Raw genomic sequence first — 25,773 nt, 5'->3', positions numbered from 1 at the left:
CCCCCCCCCCCTGTAACAGGAAGGTTCTGTCCCCGAGCCCCGGCCGGTGGTGAGCAGCCCCCCACTCCCCCTGTAACAGGAAGGTTCTGTCCCCGAGCCCCGGCCGGTGGTGAGCAGCCCCCCCCCCCCCTGTAACAGGAAGGTTCTGTCCCCGAGCCCCGGCCGGTGGTGAGCAACCCCCCACTCCCCCTGTAACAGGAAGGTTCTGTCCCCGAGCCCCGGCCCGTGGTGAGCAGCCCCCCACTCCCCCTGTAACAGGAAGGTTCTGTCCCCGAGCCCCGGCCAGTGGTGAGCAGCCCCCCACTCCCCCTGTAACAGGAAGGTTCTGTCCCCAAGCCCCGGCCGGTGGTGAGCAGCCCCCCCCCCCCCCTGTAACAGGAAGGTTCTGTCCCCGAGCCCCGGCCGGTGGTGAGCAGCCCCCCACTCCCCCTGTAACAGGAAGGTTCTGTCCCCGAGCCCCGGCCCGTGGTGAGCAGCCCCCCACTCCCCCTGTAACAGGAAGGTTCTGTCCCCGAGCCGCGGCCAGTGGTGAGCAGCCCCCCACTCCCCCTGTAACAGGAAGGTTCTGTCCCCGAGCCCCGGCCAGTGGTGAGCAGCCCCCCCCCCCCCCTGTAACAGGAAGGTTCTGTCCCCGAGCCCCGGCCAGTGGTGAGCAGCCCCCCACTCCCCCTGTAACAGGAAGGTTTTGTCCCCGAGCCCCGGCCAGTGGTGAGCAGCCCTCCCCCCCCCCCCCCTGTAACAGGAAGGTTCTGTCCCCGAGCCCCGGCCAGTGGTGAGCAGCCCCCCACTCCCCCTGTAACAGGAAGGTTCTGTCCCCGAGCCCCGGCCGGTGGTGAGCAGCCCCCCACTCCCCCTGTATCAGGAAGGTTCTGTCCCCAAGCCCCGGCCGGTGGTGAGCAGCCCCCCCCCCCCCCCCCCCCCGTAACAGGAAGGTTCTGTCCCCGAGCCCCGGCTGGTGGTGAGCAGCCCCCCCCCCCCTGTAACAGGAAGGTTCTGTCCCCGAGCCTCGGCCAGGGGTGAGCAGCCCCCCACTCCCCCTGTAACAGGAAGGTTCTGTCCCCGAGCCCCGGCCGGTGGTGAGCAGCCCCCCCCCCCCCTGTAACAGGAAGGTTCTGTCCCCGAGCCCCGGCCGGTGGTGAGCAACCCCCCACTCCCCCTGTAACAGGAAGGTTCTGTCCCCGAGCCCCGGCCCGTGGTGAGCAGCCCCCCACTCCCCCTGTAACAGGAAGGTTCTGTCCCCGAGCCCCGGCCAGTGGTGAGCAGCCCCCCACTCCCCCTGTAACAGGAAGGTTCTGTCCCCAAGCCCCGGCCGGTGGTGAGCAGCCCCCCCCCCCCTGTAACAGGAAGGTTCTGTCCCCGAGCCCCGGCCGGTGGTGAGCAGCCCCCCACTCCCCCTGTAACAGGAAGGTTCTGTCCCCGAGCCCCGGCCCGTGGTGAGCAGCCCCCCACTCCCCCTGTAACAGGAAGGTTCTGTCCCCGAGCCGCGGCCAGTGGTGAGCAGCCCCCCACTCCCCCTGTAACAGGAAGGTTCTGTCCCCGAGCCCCGGCCAGTGGTGAGCAGCCCCCCCCCCCCCTGTAACAGGAAGGTTCTGTCCCCGAGCCCCGGCCAGTGGTGAGCAGCCCCCCACTCCCCCTGTAACAGGAAGGTTTTGTCCCCGAGCCCCGGCCAGTGGTGAGCAGCCCTCCCCCCCCCCCCCCTGTAACAGGAAGGTTCTGTCCCCGAGCCCCGGCCAGTGGTGAGCAGCCCCCCACTCCCCCTGTAACAGGAAGGTTCTGTCCCCGAGCCCCGGCCGGTGGTGAGCAGCCCCCCCCCCATCCTGTAACAGGAAGGTTCTGTCCCCGAGCCCCGGCCGGTGGTGAGCAGCCCCCCACTCCCCCCTGTAACAGGAAGGTTCTGTCCCCGAGCCCCGGCCGGTGGTGAGCAGCCCCCCACTCCCCCTGTATCAGGAAGGTTCTGTCCCCAAGCCCCGGCCGGTGGTGAGCAGCCCCCCCCCCCCCCCCCGTAACAGGAAGGTTCTGTCCCCGAGCCCCGGCTGGTGGTGAGCAGCCCCCCCCCCCCTGTAACAGGAAGGTTCAGTCCCCGAGCCTCGGCCAGGGGTGAGCAGCCCCCCACTCCCCCTGTAACAGGAAGGTTCTGGCCCCGAGCCCCGGCCGGTGGTGAGCAGCCCCCCCCCCCCCCCTGTAACAGGAAGGTTCTGTCCCCGAGCCCCGGCCAGTGGTGAGCAGCCCCCCACTCCCCCTGTAACAGGAAGGTTCTGTCCCCGAGCCCCGGCCAGTGGTGAGCAGCCCCCCACTCCCCCTGTAACAGGAAGGTTCTGTCCCCGAGCCCCGGCCAGTGGTGAGCAGCCCTCCCCCCCTGTAACAGGAAGGTTCTGTCCCCGAGCCCCGGCCGGTGGTGAGCAGCCCTCCCCCCCCCTGTAACAGGAAGGTTCTGTCCCTGAGCCCCGGCCAGTGGTGAGCAGCCCCCCACTCCCCCTGTAACAGGAAGGTTCTGTCCCCGAGCCCCGGCCAGTGGTGAGCAGCCCTCCCCCCCCTGTAACAGGAAGGTTCTGTCCCCGAGCCCCGGCCGGTGGTGAGCAGCCCCCCCCCCCCCTGTAACAGGAAGGTTCTGTCCCCGAGCCCCGGCCAGTGGTGAGCAGCCCCCCACCCCCCCTGTAACAGGAAGGTTCTGTCCCCGAGCCCCGGCCAGTGGTGAGCAGCCCCCCTCCCCCCCCTGTAACAGGAAGGTTCTGTCCCCGAGCTCGTTACTTCCTCCGCTACACAAGAAGCCTTTGTCTCGCCATTCAGTGACTGATAAGGAAACGTTCCTCAGTAAATGCTACTAATGGGTTTGGCGCATCCGCTGCGCCCCGGGGCCCCCGTGACAGCAGCAGCTTCCTCTTGGGCACACTCCTAGTCCTGGCACGTCCCGCGCTCCTGTCCATGTTCTGTGCCAACATCCTCATCTCCTACCAGCTCAGTATTGGAGAACGCTTCTGTGTAAACCTCCAGCACGTGGCGGGGGGACGCGGTCTGCTATCACATGGGGAGGACAAGCCCCTCATACGTGCCCGCTCTGTCAGCCGTGCCCCCAGCCTTTATTCTGCCTGAGGCAATCGCTGAAATGGCGCACAGCCCTCCGCATTTTACCGGCATTTAAGATACCAACACATATATGAGGCACTGCGACTTGTGTGAAGTAACAGAGTAGGGCAGCATGCCCATGGGCGAAGAGCCGTCACAGCCGTGGTTAGGGGGCCTAATAGTGACCGCCGTTATAGCCGGGTATTAAACGGGTTTTCAGGGGAAAATACTATCCAGAGGATACTTCCTGGGAAATGCCCTTTATGTGCCTCGCTTAGTGGTCCCAGTAGTAATAGCTTCCCCCATAGTGGTCCAAATAGGAATTGTGGTGCCAGACGAAATACTGGCCTGCGTGGTGGTCCCACTAGTAATAGTGATCCTATCAGCCTCCCCATGGTGCCCCCTGTAGTGGCCAGGGATAAAGTGCACCCCATTGTGGCCCCAGTAGTAATATTGGCCAGATACTAAATGCCCCATTAGTAGTCCGAGCAGTAATAGCGGCTCCCATAGTAGCCCAAATAGTAAGTGGTCCTGGTAGAAATGCTGATCCACATAGTTGCCCCATTGTTAAGAGTGGCTCTACCAGTAACTATGCCATCCATAGTGGCCAGATATTAGGTGCCTTCCTTAGTGGCCCCAGTAGTAATACTGTTCCCCATGGTGGCCCAAATAGTAGCAGTGATCCCATAGTGGCCCCAGTAGTAATAGTGACAGCATTGTTAGCGGTTTAGGTGTTCACGACCCTCCGTGACCCTACAGGTTTCCTCCCGCCATGTTTTTCGGTTTTGTTTCTTTCAGTCGTGTGATCTCCATGCCAGTATCGGCCATCGTGTTATTTGGCGGTCAGGTCGTCTTTTGCCATTGATCTGTCCAAGCATTATAGATTTTTCTTGGGACTCTGCTCAAAACCCATGAGCCCGGCCCGGCCATCTTGTTCCCCGGGGGGACCCGAGCCCGGCCATCTTGTCCCCCCGGGAGGGCCCGAGCCCGGCCATCTTGTCCCCCCGGGAGGGCCCGAGCCCGGCCATCTTGTCCCCCCGGGAGGGCCCGAGCCCGGCCATCTTGTCCCCCCGGGAGGGCCCGAGCCCGGCCATCTTGTCCTCCCGGGAGCCCGGCCATTTTGTCCTCCCGGGAGCCCGGAAATCTTGTCCTCCCGAGAGTCCGAGCCCGGCCATCTTGTCCTCCCGAGAGCCCGAGCCCGGCCATCTTGTCCTCCCGGGAGCCCGAGCCCGGCCATCTTGTCCTCCCGGGAGCCCGAGCCCGGCCATCTTGTCCTCCCGGGAGCCCGAGCCCGGCCATCTTGTCCTCCCGGGAGCCCGGCCATCTTGTCCTCCCGGGAGCCCGGCCATCTTGTCCTCCCGGAAGCCCGGCCATCTTGTCCTCCCGGAAGCCCGAGCCCGTCTATCTTGTCCTCCAGTGATATTGGGTCTCATATGATTCAGGACTTCTGTTACTCTCGCCATCCAGGACATACACAGCAGCTCCAACATGTCAATCCTCCTCCTATCAGCTTCCCACACAGTCCAGCTCTCACCTCCATACATGGCTCTGGGGTAAACGGTGGTTTGCACTGTCCCGTGTTTAGTTACTATGCCCATAGGCCTACTTTTCCAGATTTTGTCCATGTTTAGCCTCGCGCTTCGCCCCAGTGCTATCCTACGTTTTATCTCTGCCATAGACTCTCCAGCCTGGGCAATGGTCACACTAAGGATGATGAAGTCTCGCACACGTTCTACGGCCTCGTTGTTGATTTTGATTTGAATTTGGCCATTTTTTGCAGTTGCCATAATCTTAGTCTTCCTTACATTCAGGTTGAGGCCCATTTTATCACATTCAGTGTTAATCTTCCATATCGGCGGCTTCAGACCGGCTTCTGTTTCCTCCAGCAGAGTTGTGTCATCCGCAGAACGGAGATTGTTGATGTTTCTTCCACCTATTTTCACTCCGGTTTCCAATTCGCTTTGGTCCATTTTTCCCATGATTCCTTCCACAAATAGGTTAAACAAGAAGGGTGAGAGGATGCAGCCCTGTCGGACGCCTCTGCCGATCCCATCCAATCAGTGCCCCCATACTGTGTTCTCACAGCATCCTCTAAATGGTATAAAGTGATTTTAGCAGCCTGACTAGATGTGCCGATATGCTCAGCTCCTGTAGGGGGCGCCATAGCTTGTCATGGTCGGCATAGTCAGAGGCCTTGATGTAGTTGATGAAGCACATGTAGATATTCTTGTGGTGTTCTCCAGTATTTCCATGGTCCATCGCAGGTTTACAATATGGCGGTGGGTGCCGCGTCCTCGCCAGTCCTGCCTGCGCAATAGGGGGCGCCGCTTCAGCTACTGATCTCAGTCTTTCCGGCCTAATGTTGAGAAGGATCTTGCTTGCACGTGGAATGAGGGCGATTGTTGTAGTTGGAGATATCCTGGGAGTCACCAATCTTTGGTAGAGGGCTGAAGACAGATCCTTCCCAGTCCTGTGGCCATTGTGTGGATGCCCATACTGCCTGGCGCAGCGCTGTGATGGCAGTCACTGGTACTCTCTATTGTTGGCTAGTTGTTTCTTTACCATAACCACTTCTGACTCCATAATGGAGGATCCCAGTGACAGCATTAGTGGCCCTAATAATATCCCCCAAGTAGTACTGTCCCTTACAATGTCCTCAGTAGTAATAATGTTCCAGTATTGGTCCCAGTGTCCCACAGTGATCTCCTAGTAATAGGGATCGCCTTAATGGTCTCAGTACTAATAGTGACTCCTATAGTGGCCCCAGTAGTTAGTGTCCCCCATTGTGACCTCAGTAGTCATGAGGACCCCAATAGTGCCCCAGCATTAACTGTGGCCCCCATAGTGACTCCAGCAGTAATATTGTTCCCCACGGGGTCTCCTGCAGTAACATTGACCCTTGGGCCCAGCTCACATGATCGTATGTTTACAGCGTGTTACATGGGCTCTGTACACACGTGTGATGTGCGGTAACGCGCAGGCAATCAGTTACATTGCTTTATCCGGTTCCGCTCACATTATTGTGTCGGTCCCGCGCTATACCCAAGCGCAGAAAAGAACGCAGCATGATATATATTCTGCATATATATAAACAAGATAGCAGAGCCCATTGTTCTCAGTTGTCACGTATCTACATGGACCTGCATGCAATCACATTGCGGACGGGCTGCTCCTATACGCGGCATCGCTAATATAAAGAAACACAAGGGTACTGCGCACGACCACGTGTGAGGATAGGTCACCGTATGCAGCGTCATGGCCGGCTCCACAGCTCTTATGCTTCAGTGGCCCCAATACCAAACTTGTACCCCATAGTGGCCCCAGTATAAGTGTTCTCCATATTGATCCAATAGCAATGGTGACTCCAGTAGTGATAGTGACCCCCATAGCAGCCCCAGTATTAATAGTGTTCTCCATAGTGACCCTAGTATTTTCCACAGGGGCCCAGCCACGGGTGTGACTATAGGGGGTGCAGGGGATGAGGTTGCACCCAGGCCCAGGAGCCTTAGGGGGCCCATAATGCCTCTCTTCTCCATATAGTGGGCCCAGTACTATGAATAAAGCAGGTTTTGCACAGGGGCCCGGGAGCTTCACGTTACGCTTCTGGCAGTATTACGTATCCCCCATAGTGGCCACATAGTAATAGTTATATCTTTTATGCTGACTTAACCCCCCCTTTGTCAGCAGAACATTTCTCCTGCAGATCACAAATGTCCATCCGGGCAGAGATAACTGCTGCATTTAAACGGAAGTAAAGGACCCCATGACCCCACTACCGCCCCACTCGTCGCCCTGCTGCACACCCCCTCCACCACCCCACCCGTCACTCCGCTACACACCCCCTCCACCGCCCCGCCCGTCACCCCGCTACACACCCCCTCCACCGCCCCGCCCGTCACCCCGCTACACACCCCCTCCACCGCCCCACCCGTCACCCCGCTACACACCCCCTTCACCGCCCCACCCGTCACCCCGCTACACACCCCCTTCACCGCCCCACCCGTCACCCCGCTACACACCCCCTCCACCGCCCCGTCCGTCACCCCGCTACACCACCAGATGCACTTGTTATGGGCAGATTGTGTGTATGAGCCTAAGGAGTATGGCATGTATGGGCTTCAGCGATGAGACCTGCGTCCTTGGGGTCCCCGTGCTTAGTTTAGGGGGGTTTCATGGAGACAGATTGCCTTTCACACCATCCAGACTACCGGAGTTAGCCGGACACTCGTTGCATCATAATTCTACTATACTCCCATGAGTTTGGAGCAGGAACCCTGTGGTCAGGCCAGATCGCCCTCCCATATCTGGCGATATATGTGTGCCGGCCCTACTGTGAGATATCCAAGGCCGAGCCCCTTATAGGAACGGGCTGGGGGACCGGACCCAGAGGCTTCTTCGGTCATGACTGCCTCACGAGCTCTCATGTGATTCTTCAGGTCACCGCTGTAGCCTTGGCCATATATGAGCGAGGCGAAAGTTCAGACAATCGGTGGAATTAATGGGAACACCAACTACCAACCTGTGAATTTATTAACTGGGATGAAGGCGGCATTTCCAGTAAACGGTCACTTCCAGTGAGTTTTTGATTAAATTCTAGCCCCTTCCCATTTGAAAAACCTGAGCTGAATTCAATATGGCTGCCGCAAAGGTCTCCGCCCTCAAAAAAGATGCAGCCTCTCTTCCATTTAATACTTTGACACATTGAAGTCCAGTTTCTCGTTATTCCACCAGTTGAATGGTTGGGGGTCCAGACTTTCTCCTCACCCTGTATATAGAATCGTCTTTTAACGATGACTGAGGGTCAGGGAGTGCATTCTGGGATTGTAGCTTTCGTGCATGGAGCTTACATTTCTCATCTGCAAGAGCTGCCCCCCTGGAGACCGGACAGTCGGCGTCAGGCCATCAATCTAGAGGAACCAGATGTCCTAGTAAAGAACTTTCACTAAATGCATGAAATGGAGTGCGAGCAGAAGCGTATCAGATGGTATAGAGTAGTAGGAAGCCTGATGGGCACAATGCCATCTGCTGGTGGCACATCTATGGAACCTGCCGGAAGAACTGAGTCTTCCATTAGGGACTGGCTCTAATTGGGGCTGCCGGAGCCTGAAATTTAGGCCTATGTTACAGAATGTGCTTCACCAGAAACCAAGGAACGGAAAGTCAGTTGATCACCACTCCAAGAAGCCTGGCCACCAATCTGCTCACAACTTGACCATCGGCCATCTCTGATACAGAGGTGGAGGGCGGGATATCAGCAAAGGTCTCAACAAGAGGGAACGTCCTTCGTATTCCTCGGCAGTAGAAGCAGCCGTGGAGGAGGACTCTCCATTACTCACCCACAGGATAAAGCCAATCTACATGGAGAGTCCGCCTCTGCCCCCAAAATACTTCTATAGAACAAGGTGTACTGCGGTTGACAGCGGGCATCAGCTGTGCCTCCATGCACAGGACATGTCCACCAGCATACGCTGCATGACCCCGCTGTGTGAGCGCGGCCTTAGTCAGATCCTGCTATTCGTACTAACGTACAGCCAGAAGCATTTCAGTAGAAAAGCCTTTTATTGACGAATCCATCAAGTTTAGGAAAGGATTCCATATTTACGGTGTTGGACAGGATTTTCCAAGGCTTCTGTGATTTGCCCCAGCCGCGGCATTGACCCAGAAGCTGAACTACAAATTTGCAGAAGTCTTTAAAAATAAGGTCCACCATAGTAAATGGCCTTTGCCTTAACTTCATGTACCCTCTTTGTCCAAAACCATCCGCCCCTCTCAGAAGAAGTTGTCGTTCTGCTGTAGTACTCGGCATGCAGCCTCCATCGGAGGTTCCTTCTGTAGTGACCTCTTCTTCCGCTTGTAGAGCTTGTTGGCCACTAGACACCTCTACGATGCAGAGAAGAGATTTCACCCCATTACTCGCCGAAGGCCAAGATGGCCGGGCTCAGGCTCACGTACTTTGGCCATATAATGTGAGCAAAAACTATGCTGCTTGTACAGAGCAGTATGAAAAGAAGACCCGGAGCCAAAGGATACTATGGCCGATACTGTCAGAGCGGATACTGGCAGGGAAATCACACAACTGAAAGAAGCAGAGCAAAACCAAAAACATGGCGGAAGCTGGCCTGTAGGGTCACAGAGGGCCGTGAACCACTAAACGGCGAACATATATAATATATATATATTACACATGCATAGTCACATTCACACAGTAAAATCCCTCCCCGAGAAGTTGTGGGAATGAAACTTTCTCTGTGTGATTGTAACGTTCATAGGAGCAATTAGGAGGCTCTAGTACCCTGTTGTACCACCTCTAGCTTGGATACAAGATGTGATACGGGCGGGCATGGAGGCTCTAGTACCCTGTTGTACCACCTCTAGCTTGGATACAAGAGGACATGGAGGCTCTAGTACCCTGTTGTACTGCCTCTAGCTTGCATACAAGATGTGATACAGGAGGTATGGAGGCTCTAGTACGCTGTTGTACCGCCTCTAGCTTGGATACAAGATGTGATACGACAAGCATGGAGGCTCTAGTACCCTGTTGTACCGCCTCTAGCTTGGATACAAGATGTGATACGGGAGGGCATTGAGGCTCTAGTACCCTGTTGTACTGCCTCTAGCTTGTATACAAGATGCGATACAGGTGGGCATGGAGGCTCTAGTACCCTGTTGTACCACCTCTAGCTTGGATACAGGATGTGATACAGGCAGGCATTGAGGCTCTAGTACCCTGTTGTACCACCTCTAGCTAGGATACAATATGTGATACGGCTGGGCCTGGAGGCTCTAGTACCCTGTTGTACCACCTCTAGCTTGGATACAAGATGTGATACGGCTGGGCATGGAGGCATACAGGTTCTGTATGGTACCCTGTGGCATATCGCTCCATATTTGCTGTAGCTGAGCCTCGAGATCGTGCAAACTGGTCGGCTGCGGAAGTTGGCACCCCAGATTGTCCCCTACATGTTCGGTTGGTGATAAATCTGGCTAACACGGACGTGTGACAATGTTGTGGGGGCTTCATGTGACCCCCCTCGTGTGTGCGGGACCGAGCATTATCCTGCTGGGAGGAACACATGTGGCTGCAGGATGTCCTGAACAAATCACTGACCGGTCATTGTACCTCGTCCCACCACTAGGGGGTAACCGACTGTCGTATGTGATGGTCACCAGACCACCACACCAGAATGGGGGAGGATTCAGGTGACTGAGTCCAGTCACCTTGTGTGCCCCCCATCCACTGGTCCCAACACCTAACAGTCTGATCAGACGTTCCTCTCTACTGGTGGTCTGTAGGGGGCGTCCTGAGCCCAGTCACCTTGTATACCCCCATCCACTAGTCCCAACACCTCCTAACAGTCTGGTCAGATGTTCCTCTCTACTAGTGGTCTGTAGGGGGCGTCCTGAGCCCGATCACCTTGTGTGCCCACATCCACTGGTCCCAACACCTCCTAACTGTCTGGATAGACGCTCCTCTCTACTGGTGGTCTGTAGGGGGCGTCCTGAGCCCCGTCACCTTGTGTGCCCCCATCCACTGGTTCCAACACCTCCTAACAGTCTGGTCAGATGTTTCTCTCTACTGGTGGTCTGTAGGGGGCGTCCTGAGCCCGGTCACCTTGTGTGCCCCTATCCACTGGTTCCAACACCTCCTAACAGTCCGGGCAGAACGGCCGGTGGGGGACAGTTCATCGATACGACAATTCAGCTACTCACATCCCAATAATGCGCCCCCCTCTGATAATGGGGTGGACTCTCTTCTCTGCGTCGTAGAGGCGTCTAGTGGTCAACAAGCTCTACAAGCGCAAGAAGAGGTCACTACACACAAGGGGCCTCCGAGAGCCTCTTATAGGCCAAGGACGGAACCACAAGACCGTCCATCTAATCCCCACAACTCATCTACATATCTGCCTGAGATGGAATCGCATGCCGGGGTCTGCAGCAGAACGACAGCTTCTTCTGATGATGCAGGGGGATTGGGACAAACAGGTTATTTTCTGTAAATGTCACATTAGATACAGTCAGAATGTTCTAGAATAAAGCACAGGTGCCTGACGTCTTCAGAGGCAACATCATCAGGACGAGGGTGCAGATCTCCACCTGTACAACGGGGAACACCACAACATTCAGGACGAGTCTACATCGAGAAAGAGCCGTTCAAGGGATGATGTCCAGCAGAGGGGAAAAATGGTGTTACACCTGTCTCAACACAAGGGGCCTCACCACCGCTCAGCCTCCGACACAAGGCACAGGGCAAGGAATCACACCGCTGCCATGAATGCCACGCCATGCAGTTCTTCACATCTCCTCGTATGGATGCGTCAACATTAATGTACAAGACCTGCCAATCCAGTAGCACCTGGGCAACGGCAGTCAGCAGTTCCCGAGCTGGGTATGGGCACGTGATCACTTGTCTCCCCGAAGGTAACGGCGGTGGGACCACTCGTCTATGCAGGTATAGGCATTTTAACCATTGCTCCACCCAGATGAAAAAAGCTAAGGTTTCCATCAGGATTAGTCTCCAAGATGTTCACCTGTAGTTTCTCATTTGCACGTGCCAAAACCTAGGCGAGTCAATAACTAGTCATATCATCTAGAGGTGACGGTCTAATAATACAGTTATGACATCAGTGTGTTAACGGCAGATAGGTGTGGGGTGCAGCGTCCTCTCTACAGAAGCCCTTCGGCAGATGGTTCCATAGGGAAGACTTGGACGGCGGCAGGCACCAGCTGCAGAGAGTTCTAGGTCTCTACACTCCCCGTTGGAGCTTTACATGTAGGAATTCTCCACAGAGTGAGTCTTTTGATGGGTGACTAGTTGGTAGCTCCAACAAAAGCTGCGGCCACACTCGATGCACATGTAGGGCTTCTCCCCGGTGTGGACCCGCTGGTGGCGTACGAGCTGGTAGCTCCAGCTGAAGTTCTTGCCGCACTGCATGCAGGCGTACGGCTTCTCCCCCGTGTGGGTCCTCTGATGCTTATTATAATCCGAGTTGCGGCTGAAGTTCTTGCCGCAGAGCAGGCACTGGAAAGGCTTCTCGCTGCTGTGCGTGACACGATGCCGGTCACAGCCCACCTTATCGATGAAGCACTTGCCACAGTCGGGGCAGGTGTAGGGCTTCTCTCCGGTGTGGATCCGCTGGTGGGTCACCAGCACCGATCGCTGGCTGAAGCTCTTGCCACACGCGTTGCACGTGTAGGGTTTCTCTCCGGTGTGTATCCTCTGATGCATGACCAGCTTGGAGCTCTCGCTGAAGCTCTTGCCGCACTCGTTGCAGGTATACGGCCGCTCGCCGGTGTGCGTTCGCTTGTGTGTAATGAGATGCGAGCGGACACTGAAGCTCTTTCCGCACTCACTACATGAGTAGGGCCGCTCTCCTGTGTGCGTCCTCTGGTGAATGACCAGCTTGGAGCTTTCGCTGAAGCTTTTGCCGCACTCGATGCAGGTGTAGGGCCGCTCACCGGTGTGAGTCCGCTGGTGGCGCACGAGCTGCGAGCTTTCACTGAATCGCTTTCCACAATCAGGACAGGCGAAGGGTTTTTCTCCTGTGTGTATCTTGTGGTGGCGGATGAGCAGCGAGCAGGAGGTGAAGCCCTTCCCGCACTCCATACAGGGGTAGGGCCGCTCTCCCGTGTGGTTGCGGTGATGTTGGATGAGTAAGGACTTCTGGCTGAACCTCTTTCCGCACACGGTACACAGGAAAGGCTTCGCCTTGGCACTATTCCTCTTGTGGGAGCTCAGTGCCCGCTCTGCCGGAGACTTTGGCACAGGTGATGCAGAATCCTCGCCGACGCTGCACGCTTCTGGTTTTATAGATAGGGCAGTGCGCCCTTTGGTGGCAGACAGGTCATCTACAGCGGCCGCGGACCCTTCGGTGCTGGAGTACATGTCGCTCTCAGAGTCACTACATTCGCCTACATTTAGGGAAAGTCTTTCCAGGGAGCTGGTTGTCAGTTTGCGATGGGTTTTGGCTGGTTTCCGGCGACGTCTCTGTGGCTCGGTCTCCGGACGCGTGGCGCCGACTCCATCTGTCGCACTTGTGTCTACGAGATAGAAGTGCAGAACAAGTATCAGTACGGCAGCTCTAACACGTGCTTCTGGGGAGGACAGACGAGGTGGTCGTAGAGGCCCCCACAAGGAAACCCAACACAACCGCACCACCGGACCAACGACAATAACAGGCTTTCCGTATTCTGGTTTTCCTTCTAGTATCACCTTGCACCGTCGTCCACAGCAAGCCAGTAATGTACAAGCCCAAATAAAGGCCAAGGGGTAAAGGAGCCAAGCAGTGCGTGTACAAACATATATACACCATGCTAGCTGCAATCGCTGTGAGAAAACAAGAATGTAACGAACCGTAGCGCTCATCACACCAGATCTATTCCCAGCAGAACATATAACACATCAGCGGGGGAGGGGAACGCTTTACATTAAAAAAAATTGATGTCAGCAACACATCTCACAAAAGTCGGTCAGGGGCCCCGTCTACCGTCGTATCGCATCCGCTCCTCGGGGAGGGGAACAATCACTGGGGTTTTAGGACGTTGTCCCATTATTGTCTGATGGAAGGTTCTAGCTGCTCCACAGTCCTTGGGAGAGCCCTGACTGATAATGCACCAAGGTCTGGACTGCAGGCGGCCGGTTCACCCCGGACTCTTCTGTGAAGCCATGCTGTTGTGATAGATGCAGTATATGGTGGAAGGTCTGGACTGCAGGCGGCCGGTTCACCCCGGACTCTTCTCCTGTGAAGCTGTTGTGATGGATGCAGTATGTGGTGGAAGGTCTGGACTGCAGGCGGCCGGTTCACCCCGGACTCTTCTCCTGTGAAGCTGTTGTGATGGATGTAGTATATGGTGGAAGGTCCGGACTGCAGGTGGCCGGTTCACCCCGGACTCTTCTCCTGTGAAGCTGTTGTGATGGATGTAGTATATGGTGGAAGGTCTGCAATGTAGGCGGCCGGTTCACCCCGGACTCTTCTCCTGTGAAGCCATGCTGTTGTGATGGATGTAGTATATGGTGGAAGGTCTGGACTGCAGGTGGCCGGTTCACCCCGGACTCTTCTCCTGTGAAGCTGTTGTCATGGATGCAATATATGGTGGAAGGTTTGGACTGCAGGCAGCCGGTTCACCCCGGACTCTTCTCTTGTGAAGCTGTTGTGATGGATGTAGTATATGGTGGAAGGTCTGGACTGCAGGCGGCCGGTTCACCCCGGACTCTTCTCCTGTGAAGCTGTTGTGATGGATGTAGTATATGATGGAAGGTCTGGACTGCAGGCGGCCGGTTCACCCCGGACTCTTCTCCTGTGAAGCTGTTGTGATGGATGTAGTATATGGTGGAAGGTCTGGACTGCAGGCGGCCGGTTCACCCCGGACTCTTCTCTTGTGAAGCTGTTGTGATGGATGTAGTATATGGTGGAAGGTCTGGACTGCAGGTGGCCGGTTCACCCCGGACTCTTCTCCTGTGAAGCTGTTGTGATGGATGTAGTATATAGTGGAAGGTCTGGACTGCAGGCGGCCGGTTCACCTCGGACTCTTCTCCTGTGAAGCTGTTGTGATGGATGTCGTATATGGTGGAAGGTCTGGACTGCAGGCGGCCGGTTCACCCCGGACTCTTCTCCTGTGAAGCTGTTGTGATGGATGTAGTATATGGTGGAAGGTCTGGACTGCAGGTGGCCGATTCACCCCGGACTCTTCTGTGAAGCCATGCTGTTGTGATGGATGTAGTATATGGTGGATGGTCTGGACTGCAGGCGGCCGGTTCACCCCGGACTCTTCTCCTGTAAAGTCGTTGTGATGGATGCAGTATATGGTGGAAGGTCTGGACTGCAGGCGGCCGATTCACCCCGGACTCTTCTCCTGTGAAGCTGTTATGATGGATGTAGTATATGATGGAAGGTCTGGACTGCAGGGGATCGGTTAACCCCGTACTCTTCTCCTGTGAAGCCATGCTGTTGTGATGGATGTAGTATATGGTGGAAGGTCTGCAATGTAGGCGGCCGGTTCACCCCGGACTCTTCTCCTGTGAAGCCATGCTGTTGTGATGGATGTAGTATATGGTGGAAGGTCTAGACTGCAGACGGCCAGTTTACCCCGGACTCTTCTCCTGTGAAGCTGTTGTGATGGATGTAGTATATGGTGGAAGGTCTGGACTGCAGGCAGCCGGTTCACCCCGGACTCTTCTCCTCTGAAGCCATGCTGTTGTGATGGATGCAGTATATGGTGGAAGGTCTGGACTGCAGGCGGCCGGTTCACCCCGGACTCTTCTCCTGTGAAGCCATGCTGTTGTGATGGATGTAATATGTGGTGAAAGGTCTGGACTGCAGGCGGTCGGTTCGCCCCGGACTCTTCTCCTGTGAAGCCATGCTGTTGTGATGGATGTAGTATATGGTGGAAGGTCTGGACTGCAGGCGGCCGGTTCACCCCCGACCCTTCTCCTGTGAAGCTGTTGTGATGGATGTAGTATGTGGTGGAAGGTCTGGACTGCAGGCGGCCGGTTCACTCCGGACTCTTCTCCTGTGAAGCTGTTGTGATGGATGTAGTATATGATGGAAGGTCTGGACTGCAGGTGGCCGGTTCACCCCAGACTCTTCTCCTATGAAGCCATGCTGTTGTGATGGATGTAGTATATGGCGGAAGGTCTGGACTGCAGGCGGCCGGTTCACCCCAGACTCTTTTCCCGTAAAGCTGTTGTGATGGATGCAGTATACGGTGGAAGGTCTGGACTACAGGCAGCCGGTTCACCCCGGACTCTTCTCCTGTAAAGTCGTTGTGATGGATGCAGTATATGGTGGAAGGTCTGGACTGCAGGCGGTTGGTTCACCCCGGACTCTTCTCCTGTGAATCTGTTGTGATGGATGTAGTATGTGGTGGAAGGTCTGGACTGCAGGCGGCCGGTTCACCCCAGACGCTTCTTCTTTGCAGCCATGCTGTTGTGATGGGTGTAATATGTGGTGGAAGGTCTGGACTGCAGGCGGCCGGTTCACCCCAGACGCTTCTTCTTTGCAGCCATGCTGTTGTGATGAGTGTAATATGTGGTTTAGCATGATGTTGCTGAAATACACAAGGTCCTCCCTGAGAGACCTTGTATGGATGAGGCAGATGTTGGTTCTACAACCTCTATATACGCCTGCAAGGATGTGTAAGCTACCGCTCCCATAGGCACTAATGCCACCCCATACCATCAGAGAGGCAGGACTGTGTGCCAATAACAAGCTGGATGGTTCCTCTCCTCTGGAGTCCGCAGGAGACGACGTCCGTGGTTTACAAACAGAAGGTCACATTTGGATTCGTCTGACCTCAGGACAGTTTTACATTTTGCCCCAGTCCATTGTAAATGAGCTTTGGCCCAGAGAAGACGCCGGCGGCGCTGATGTGTTCTCTGGTCTATGGGGTATAGATCTGGTGAGACGAGCTCTAGGCATCGTTACCTTCTTATTTACACTCTTCACATTTTACACAACGGTCCGACTACTTTGTAATCGGGGTTGTACTTCCATCACCAGTGATTCCATGTCCTGGTGGTGCAGCAGATGAGATGTCCCACCCTGGCGCAGCAGTCACACAGGCTGCAGCAGCGGTGTACATGGGAGGACCACTGCAGCCAACGGGAAGAAGGGGAGGCGGCAGGCCTGAAGGACCACAATACTCACCGGTGAAGAAGGCTTCTGAGGGGCTCGAGGTCAGCTCCTGCGGCTCCTGCATCGTCCCACCGCCCACTGCGACTAAACGGGCAAAACACAAAGTGTCCGAGTTACTAAACGCTGGTCATGTGACCGAACACGAAATCTTACAGAGGGGGCGAAAGACAAAGCAACCGTTCAGTCACACAGCGTATACACTCCACCTATATACCCCTCCTCGTATGCATCGTCTCTACACCTCCTTATATACACCGTATACACTCCACCTATATACCCCTCCTCAAATACATCGTCTCTACACCTCCTTATATACACCATATACACTCCACCTATATACCCCTCCTCGTATGCATCGCCTCTACACCTCCTTATATACACCGTATACACTCCACCTATATACATCATCTCTACATCTCCAGATACACCGTATACACTCCATCTCTACCCCTCCTTATATATACAGCATATACACTCCACCTGTACCCCCCCCTTATATATACACCGTATACACTCCATCTCTACCCCTCCTCATATATATACACCGTATACACTCCATCTCTACCCCTCCTTATATATACAGCGTATATACTCCATCTCTACCCCTCCTTATATATACACCGTATACACTCCATCTCTACCCCTCCTTATATATATACCGTATACACTCCATCTCTACCCCTCCTTATATATATATATATATACTGTATACACTCCATCTCTACCCCTCCTTATATATACACCGTATACACTCCATCTCTACCCCTCCTTATATATACACCGTATACACTCCATCTCTACCCCTCCTTATATATACACCGTATACACTCCATCTCTACCCCTCCTTATATATATACACCGTATACACTCCATCTCTACCCCTCCTTATATATATACACCGTATACACTCCATCTCTACCCCTCCTTATATATATACACCGTATACACTCCATCTCTACCCCTCCTTATATATATACACCGTATACACTCCATCTCTACCCCTCCTTATATATATACACCGTATACACTCCATCTCTACCCCTCCTTATATATATACACCGTATACACTCCATCTCTACCCCTCCTTATATATACACACCGTATACACTCCATCTCTACCCCTCCTTATATATATACACCGTATACACTCCATCTCTACCCCTCCTTATATATACACTGTATACACTCCATCTCTACCCCTCCTTATATATACACCGTATACACTCCATCTCTACCCCTCCTTATATATACACTGTATACACTCCATCTCTACCCCTCCTTATATATACACCGTATACACTCCATCTCTACCCCTCCTTATATATATACACCGTATACACTCCATCTCTACCCCTCCTTATATATATATACACTGTATACACTCCATCTCTACCCCTCCTTATATATATACCGTATACACTCCATCTGTACCCCTCCTTATATATATACCGTATACACTCCATCTCTACCCCTCCTTATATATATACACCGTATACACTCCATCTCTACCCCTCCTTATATATACACCGTATACACTCCATCTCTACCCCTCCTTATATATACACCGTATACACTCCATCTCTACCCCTCCTTATATATATACACCGTATACACTCCATCTCTACCCCTCCTTATATATATACACCGTATACACTCCATCTCTACCCCTCCTTATATATATACACCGTATACACTCCATCTCTACCCCTCCTTATATATACACTGTATACACTCCATCTCTACCCCTCCTTATATATACACTGTATACACTCCATCTCTACCCCTCCTTATATATACACTGTATACACTCCATCTCTACCCCTCCATATATATACACCATATACACTCCATCTCTACCCCTCCTTATATATACAGCGTATACACTCCATCTCTACCCCTCCTTATATATATACACCGTATACACTCCATCTCTACCCCTCCTTATATATATACACCGTATACACTCCATCTCTACCCCTCCTTATATATATACACCGTATACACTCCATCTCTACCCCTCCTTATATATATACACCGTATACACTCCATCTCTACCCCTCCTTATATATACACCGTATACACTCCATCTCTACCCCTCCTTATATATATACTGTATACACTCCATCTCTACCCCTCCTTATATATACACCGTATACACTCCATCTCTACCCCTCGTTATATATATACACCGTATACACTCCATCTCTACCCCTCCTTATATATATACTGTATACACTCCATCTCTACCCCTCCTTATATATATATATACTGTATACACTCCATCTCTACCCCTCCTTATATATACACCGTATACACTCCATCTCTACCCCTCCTTATATATATACAGCGTATACACTCCATCTCTACCCCTCCTTATATATATACAGCGTATACACTCCATCTCTACCCCTCCTTATATATATACACCGTATACACTCCATCTCTACCCCTCCTTATATATACACTGTATACACTCCATCTCTACCCCTCCTTATATATATACCGTATACACTCCATCTCTACCCCTCCTTATATATACACCGTATACACTCCATCTCTACCCCTCCTTATATATATATACTGTATACACTCCATCTCTACCCCTCCTTATATATATACACACCGTATACACTCCATCTCTACCCCTCCTTATATATACACTGTATACACTCCATCTCTACCCCTCCTTATATATACACTGTATACACTCCATCTCTACCCCTCCTTATATATACACTGTATACACTCCATCTCTACCCCTCCTTATATATACACTGTATACACTCCATCTCTACCCCTCCTTATATATACACCGTATACACTCCATCTCTACCACTCCTTATATATACACCGTATACACTCCATCTCTACCCCTCCTTATATATACACTGTATACACTCCATCTCTACCCCTCCTTATATATACACCGTATACACTCCATCTCTACCACTCCTTATATATACACCGTATACACTCCATCTCTACCCCTCCTTATATATACACTGTATACACTCCATCTCTACCCCTCCTTATATATATACACTGTATACACTCCATCTCTACCCCTCCTTATATATACAGCGTATACACTCCATCTCTACCCCTCCTTATATATACACCGTATACACTCCATCTCTACCCCTCCTTATATATATACCGTATACACTCCATCTCTACCCCCCCTTATATATACACCGTATACACTCCATCTCTAACCCTCCTTATATATACACCGTATACACTCCATCTATACCCCTCCTTATATATATACACACCATCTGTACCCCTCCTTATATATACACCGTATACACTCCATCTCTACCCCTCCTTATATATACACCGTATACACTCCATCTCTACCCCTCCTTATATATATACCGTATACACTCCATCTCTACCCCTCCTTATATATATATACACCGTATACACTCCATCTCTACCCCTCCTTATATATACACCGTATACACTCCATCTCTACCCCTCCTTATATACACCGTATACACTCCATCTCTACCCCTCCTTATATATACACTGTATACACTCCATCTCTACCCCTCCTTATATATATACACACCGTATACACTCCATCTCTACCCCTCCTTATATATACACTGTATACACTCCATCTGTACCCCTCCTTATATATATACTGTATACACTCCATCTCTACCCCTCCTTATATATATACACCGTATACACTCCATCTCTACCCCTCCTTATATATACACCGTATACACTCCATCTCTACCCCTCCTTATATATACACTGTATACACTCCATCTCTACCCCTCCTTATATATACACACCGTATACACTCCATCTCTACCCCTCCTTATATATATACACCGTATACACTCCATCTCTACCCCTCCTTATATATATACAGCGTATACACTCCATCTCTACCCCCCCCTATATATACACCGTATACACTCCATCTCTACCCCTCCTTATATATATACACCGTATACACTCCATCTCTACCCCTCCTTATATATACACCGTATACACTCCATCTCTACCCCTCCTTATATATACACACCGTATACACTCCATCTCTACCCCTCCTTATATATACACACCGTATACACTCCATCTCTACCCCTCCTTATATATACACTGTATACACTCCATCTCTACCCCTCCTTATATATATACACACCGTGTACACTCCATCTCTACCCCTCCTTATATATACACCGTATACACTCCATCTCTACCCCTCCTTATATATACACTGTATACACTCCATCTCTACCCCTCCTTATATATACACTGTATACACTCCATCTCTACCCCTCCTTATATATATACACCGTATACACTCCATCTCTACCCCTCCTTATATATACACTGTATACACTCCATCTGTACCCCTCCTTATATATATACTGTATACACTCCATCTCTACCCCTCCTTATATATATACACCGTATACACTCCATCTCTACCCCTCCTTATATATACACCGTATACACTCCATCTCTACCCCTCCTTATATATACACTGTATACACTCCATCTCTACCCCTCCTTATATATATACACCGTATACACTCCATCTCTACCCCTCCTTATATATACACCGTATACACTCCATCTCTACCCCTCCTTATATATATATACACTGTATACACTCCATCTCTACCCCTCCTTATATATATACACCGTATACACTCCATCTCTACCCCTCCTTATATATACACTGTATACACTCCATCTCTACCCCTCCATATATATACACCGTATACACTCCATCTCTACCCCTCCATATATATACACCGTATACACTCCATCTCTACCCCTCCTTATATATATACACCGTATACACTCCATCTCTACCCCTCCTTATATATACACCGTATACACTCCATCTCTACCCCTCCTTATATATATACACACCGTATACACTCCATCTCTACCCCTCCTTATATACACACCGTATACACTCCATCTCTACCCCTCCTTATATATATATACACCGTATACACTCCATCTCTACCCCTCCATATATATATACACCGTATACACTCCATCTCTACCCCTCCTTATATATATACTGTATACACTCCATCTCTACCCCTCCTTATATATATATATACACACCGTATACACTCCATCTCTACCCCTCCTTATATATATACAGCGTATACACTCCATCTCTACCCCTCCTTATATATATACACCGTATACACTCCATCTCTACCCCTCCTTATATATACACACCGTATACACTGCATCTCTACCCCTCCTTATATATACAGCGTATACACTCCATCTCTACCCCTCCTTATATATACACCGTATACACTCCATCTCTACCCCTCCTTATATATATATACTGTATACACTCCATCTCTACCCCTCCTTATATATATAGTGTATACACTCCATCTCTACCCCTCCTTATATATACACCGTATACACTCCATCTCTACCCCTCCTTATATATACACCGTATACACTCCATCTCTACCCCTCCGTATATATATACACTCCATCTCTACCCCTCCTTATATATACACCGTATACACTCCATCTCTACCCCTCCTTATATATATACCGTATACACTCCATCTCTACCCCTCCTTATATATATACAGCGTATACACTCCATCTCTACCCCTCCTTATATATACACCGTATACACTCCATCTCTACCCCTCCTTATATATATACTGTATACACTCCATCTCTACCCCTCCTTATATATATACTGTATACACTCCATCTCTACCCCTCCTTATATATACACCGTATACACTCCATCTCTACCCCTCCTTATATATACACTGTATACACTCCATCTCTACCCCTCCTTATATATATATACACTGTATACACTCCATCTCTACCCCTCCTTATATATACACCGTATACACTCCATCTCTACCCCTCCTTATATATACACCGTATACACTCCATCTCTACCCCCCCCTTATATATATACACTGTATACACTCCATCTCTACCCCTCCTTATATATATACACCGTATACACTCCATCTCTACCCCTCCTTATATATACACCGTATACACTCCATCTCTACCCCTCCTTATATATATACCGTATACACTCCATCTCTACCCCTCCTTATATATACAGCGTATACACTCCATCTCTACCCCTCCTTATATATACACTGTATACACTCCATCTCTACCCCTCCTTATATATATACACTGTATACACTCCATCTCTACCCCTCCTTATATATACACCGTATACACTCCATCTCTACCCCTCCTTATATATACACCGTATACACTCCATCTCTACCCCCCCCTTATATATATACACTGTATACACTCCATCTCTACCCCTCCTTATATATATACACCGTATACACTCCATCTCTACCCCTCCTTATATATACACACTGTATACACTCCATCTCTACCCCTCCTTATATATATACACCGTATACACTCCATCTCTACCCCTCCTTATATATATACACCGTATACAGTCCATCTCTACCCCTCCATATATATATACACCGTATACACTGCATCTCTACCCCTCCTTATATATACACCGTATACACTCCATCTCTACCCCTCCTTATATATACACCGTATACACTCCATCTCTACCCCTCCTTATATATATACCGTATACACTCCATCTCTACCCCTCCTTATATATATACACCGTATACACTCCATCTCTACCCCTCCTTATATATATACACCGTATACACTCCATCTCTACCCCTCCTTATATATATACTGTATACACTCCATCTCTACCCCTCCTTATATATACACCGTATACACTCCATCTCTACCCCTCCTTATATATACACTGTATACACTCCATCTCTACCCCTCCTTATATATACACCGTATACACTCCATCTCTACCCCTCCTTATATATATACACCGTATACACTCCATCTCTACCACTCCTTATATATATACACCGTATACACTCCATCTCTACCCCTCCTTATATATATACACCGTATACACTCCATCTCTACCCCTCCTTATATATATACACTGTATACACTCCATCTCTACCCCTCCTTATATATACACCGTATACACTCCATCTCTACCACTCCTTATATATACACCGTATACACTCCATCTCTACCCCTCCTTATATATACACCGTATACACTCCATCTCTACCCCTCCTTATATATACACTGTATACACTCCATCTCTACCCCTTCTTATATATACACACCGTATACACTCCATCTCTACCCCTCCTTATATATATACTGTATACACTCCATCTCTACCCCTCCTTATATATACACTGTATACACTCCATCTCTACCACTCCTTATATATACACCGTATACACTCCATCTCTACCCCTCCTTATATATACACTGTATACACTCCATCTCTACCCCTCCTTATATATACACCGTATACACTCCATCTCTACCCCTCCTTATATATACACCGTATACACTCCATCTCTACCACTCCTTATATATATACACTGTATACACTCCATCTCTACCCCTCCTTATATATATACACACCGTATACACTCCATCTCTACCCCTCCTTATATATACACTGTATACACTCCATCTCTACCCCTCCTTATATATATACACCGTATACACTCCATCTCTACCCCTCCTTATATATATACACCGTATACACTCCATCTCTACCCCTCCTTATATATACACTGTATACACTCCATCTCTACCCCTCCTTATATATACACTGTATACACTCCATCTCTACCCCTCCTTATATATACACCGTATACACTCCATCTCTACCCCTCCTTATATATATACACCGTATACACTCCATCTCTACCCCTCCTTATATATACAGCGTATACACTCCATCTCTACCCCTCCTTATATATACACCGTATACACTCCATCTCTACCCCTCCTTATATATACACCGTATACACTCCATCTCTACCCCTCCTTATATATATACACCGTATACACTCCATCTCTACCCCTCCTTATATATATATACACCGTATACACTCCATCTCTACCCCTCCTTATATATACACTGTATACACTCCATCTCTACCCCTCCTTATATATACACCGTATACACTCCATCTCTACCCCTCCTTATATATACACCGTATACACTCCATCTCTACCCCTCCTTATATATACACCGTATACACTCCATCTCTACCCCTCCTTATATATACACACCGTATACACTCCATCTCTACCCCTCCTTATATATACACTGTATACACTCCATCTCTACCCCTCCTTATATATATACACACCGTATACACTCCATCTCTACCCCTCCTTATATATACACCGTATACACTCCATCTCTACCCCTCCTTATATATATACACTGTATACACTCCATCTCTACCCCTCCTTATATATATACACACCGTATACACTCCATCTCTACCCCTCCTTATATATACACTGTATACACTCCATCTCTACCCCTCCTTATATATACAGCGTATACACTCCAACTCTACCCCTCCTTATATATATACACCGTATACAGTCCATCTCTACCCCTCCATATATATATACACCGTATACACTGCATCTCTACCCCTCCTTATATATACACCGTATACACTCCATCTCTACCCCTCCTTATATACACACCGTATACACTCCATCTCTACCCCTCCTTATATATATACACCGTATACACTCCATCTCTACCCCTCCTTATATATATACTGTATACACTCCATCTCTACCCCTCCTTATATATATACACCGTATACACTCCATCTCTACCCCTCCTTATATATATACACCGTATACACTCCATCTCTACCCCTCCTTATATATATACACCGTATGCACTCCATGTCTATCCCTCCTTATATATACACCGTATACACTCCATCTCTACCCCTCCTTATATATACACTGTATACACTCCATCTCTACCCCTCCATATATATATACACCGTATACACTCCATCTCTACCCCTCCATATATATATACAGCGTATACACTCCATCTCTACCCCTCCTTATATATATACCGTATACACTCCATCTGTACCCCTCCATATATATATACACCGTATACACTCCATCTCTACCCCTCCTTATATATACACTGTATACA

At 50.6% G+C, this 25,773-nt stretch overlaps 1 protein-coding gene across 1 annotated transcript; it reads right to left on the bottom strand.

Moving 5' to 3' along the window:
• Positions 1 to 8,603: 8,603 nt before the first annotated feature.
• Positions 8,604 to 16,774, bottom strand: LOC136592412 (zinc finger and SCAN domain-containing protein 2-like). Its single transcript, XM_066588599.1, has 2 exons — positions 16,707 to 16,774; positions 8,604 to 13,101 (listed from the first exon to the last, which is right to left on the bottom strand). The coding sequence occupies exons 1-2, from the start codon at positions 16,756 to 16,758 to the stop codon at positions 11,828 to 11,830; spliced, it is 1,326 nt and encodes a 441-aa protein (XP_066444696.1). The 5' UTR covers positions 16,759 to 16,774; the 3' UTR covers positions 8,604 to 11,827.
• Positions 16,775 to 25,773: the final 8,999 nt, after the last annotated feature.

Source organism: Eleutherodactylus coqui, chromosome 1, assembly GCF_035609145.1.
Source record: "Eleutherodactylus coqui strain aEleCoq1 chromosome 1, aEleCoq1.hap1, whole genome shotgun sequence".
Classification (NCBI taxonomy): domain Eukaryota; kingdom Metazoa; phylum Chordata; class Amphibia; order Anura; family Eleutherodactylidae; genus Eleutherodactylus; species Eleutherodactylus coqui.
Note: the sequence above shows the minus strand (reverse complement) of the source record. Positions and strands in the feature narration are given on the sequence as shown.

Bases quoted from the DNA above. Each gene is read 5' to 3' on its own strand.
- LOC136592412 (XM_066588599.1), bottom strand. From the start codon at position 16,758: ATGCAGGAGCCGCAGGAGCTGACCTCGAGCCCCTCAGAAGCCTTCTTC. The intron at 13,102-16,706 runs GTGAGTATTGTG...TCTATCTCGTAG, and splicing joins CTCAGAAGCCTTCTTCACCG to ACACAAGTGCGACAGATGGA.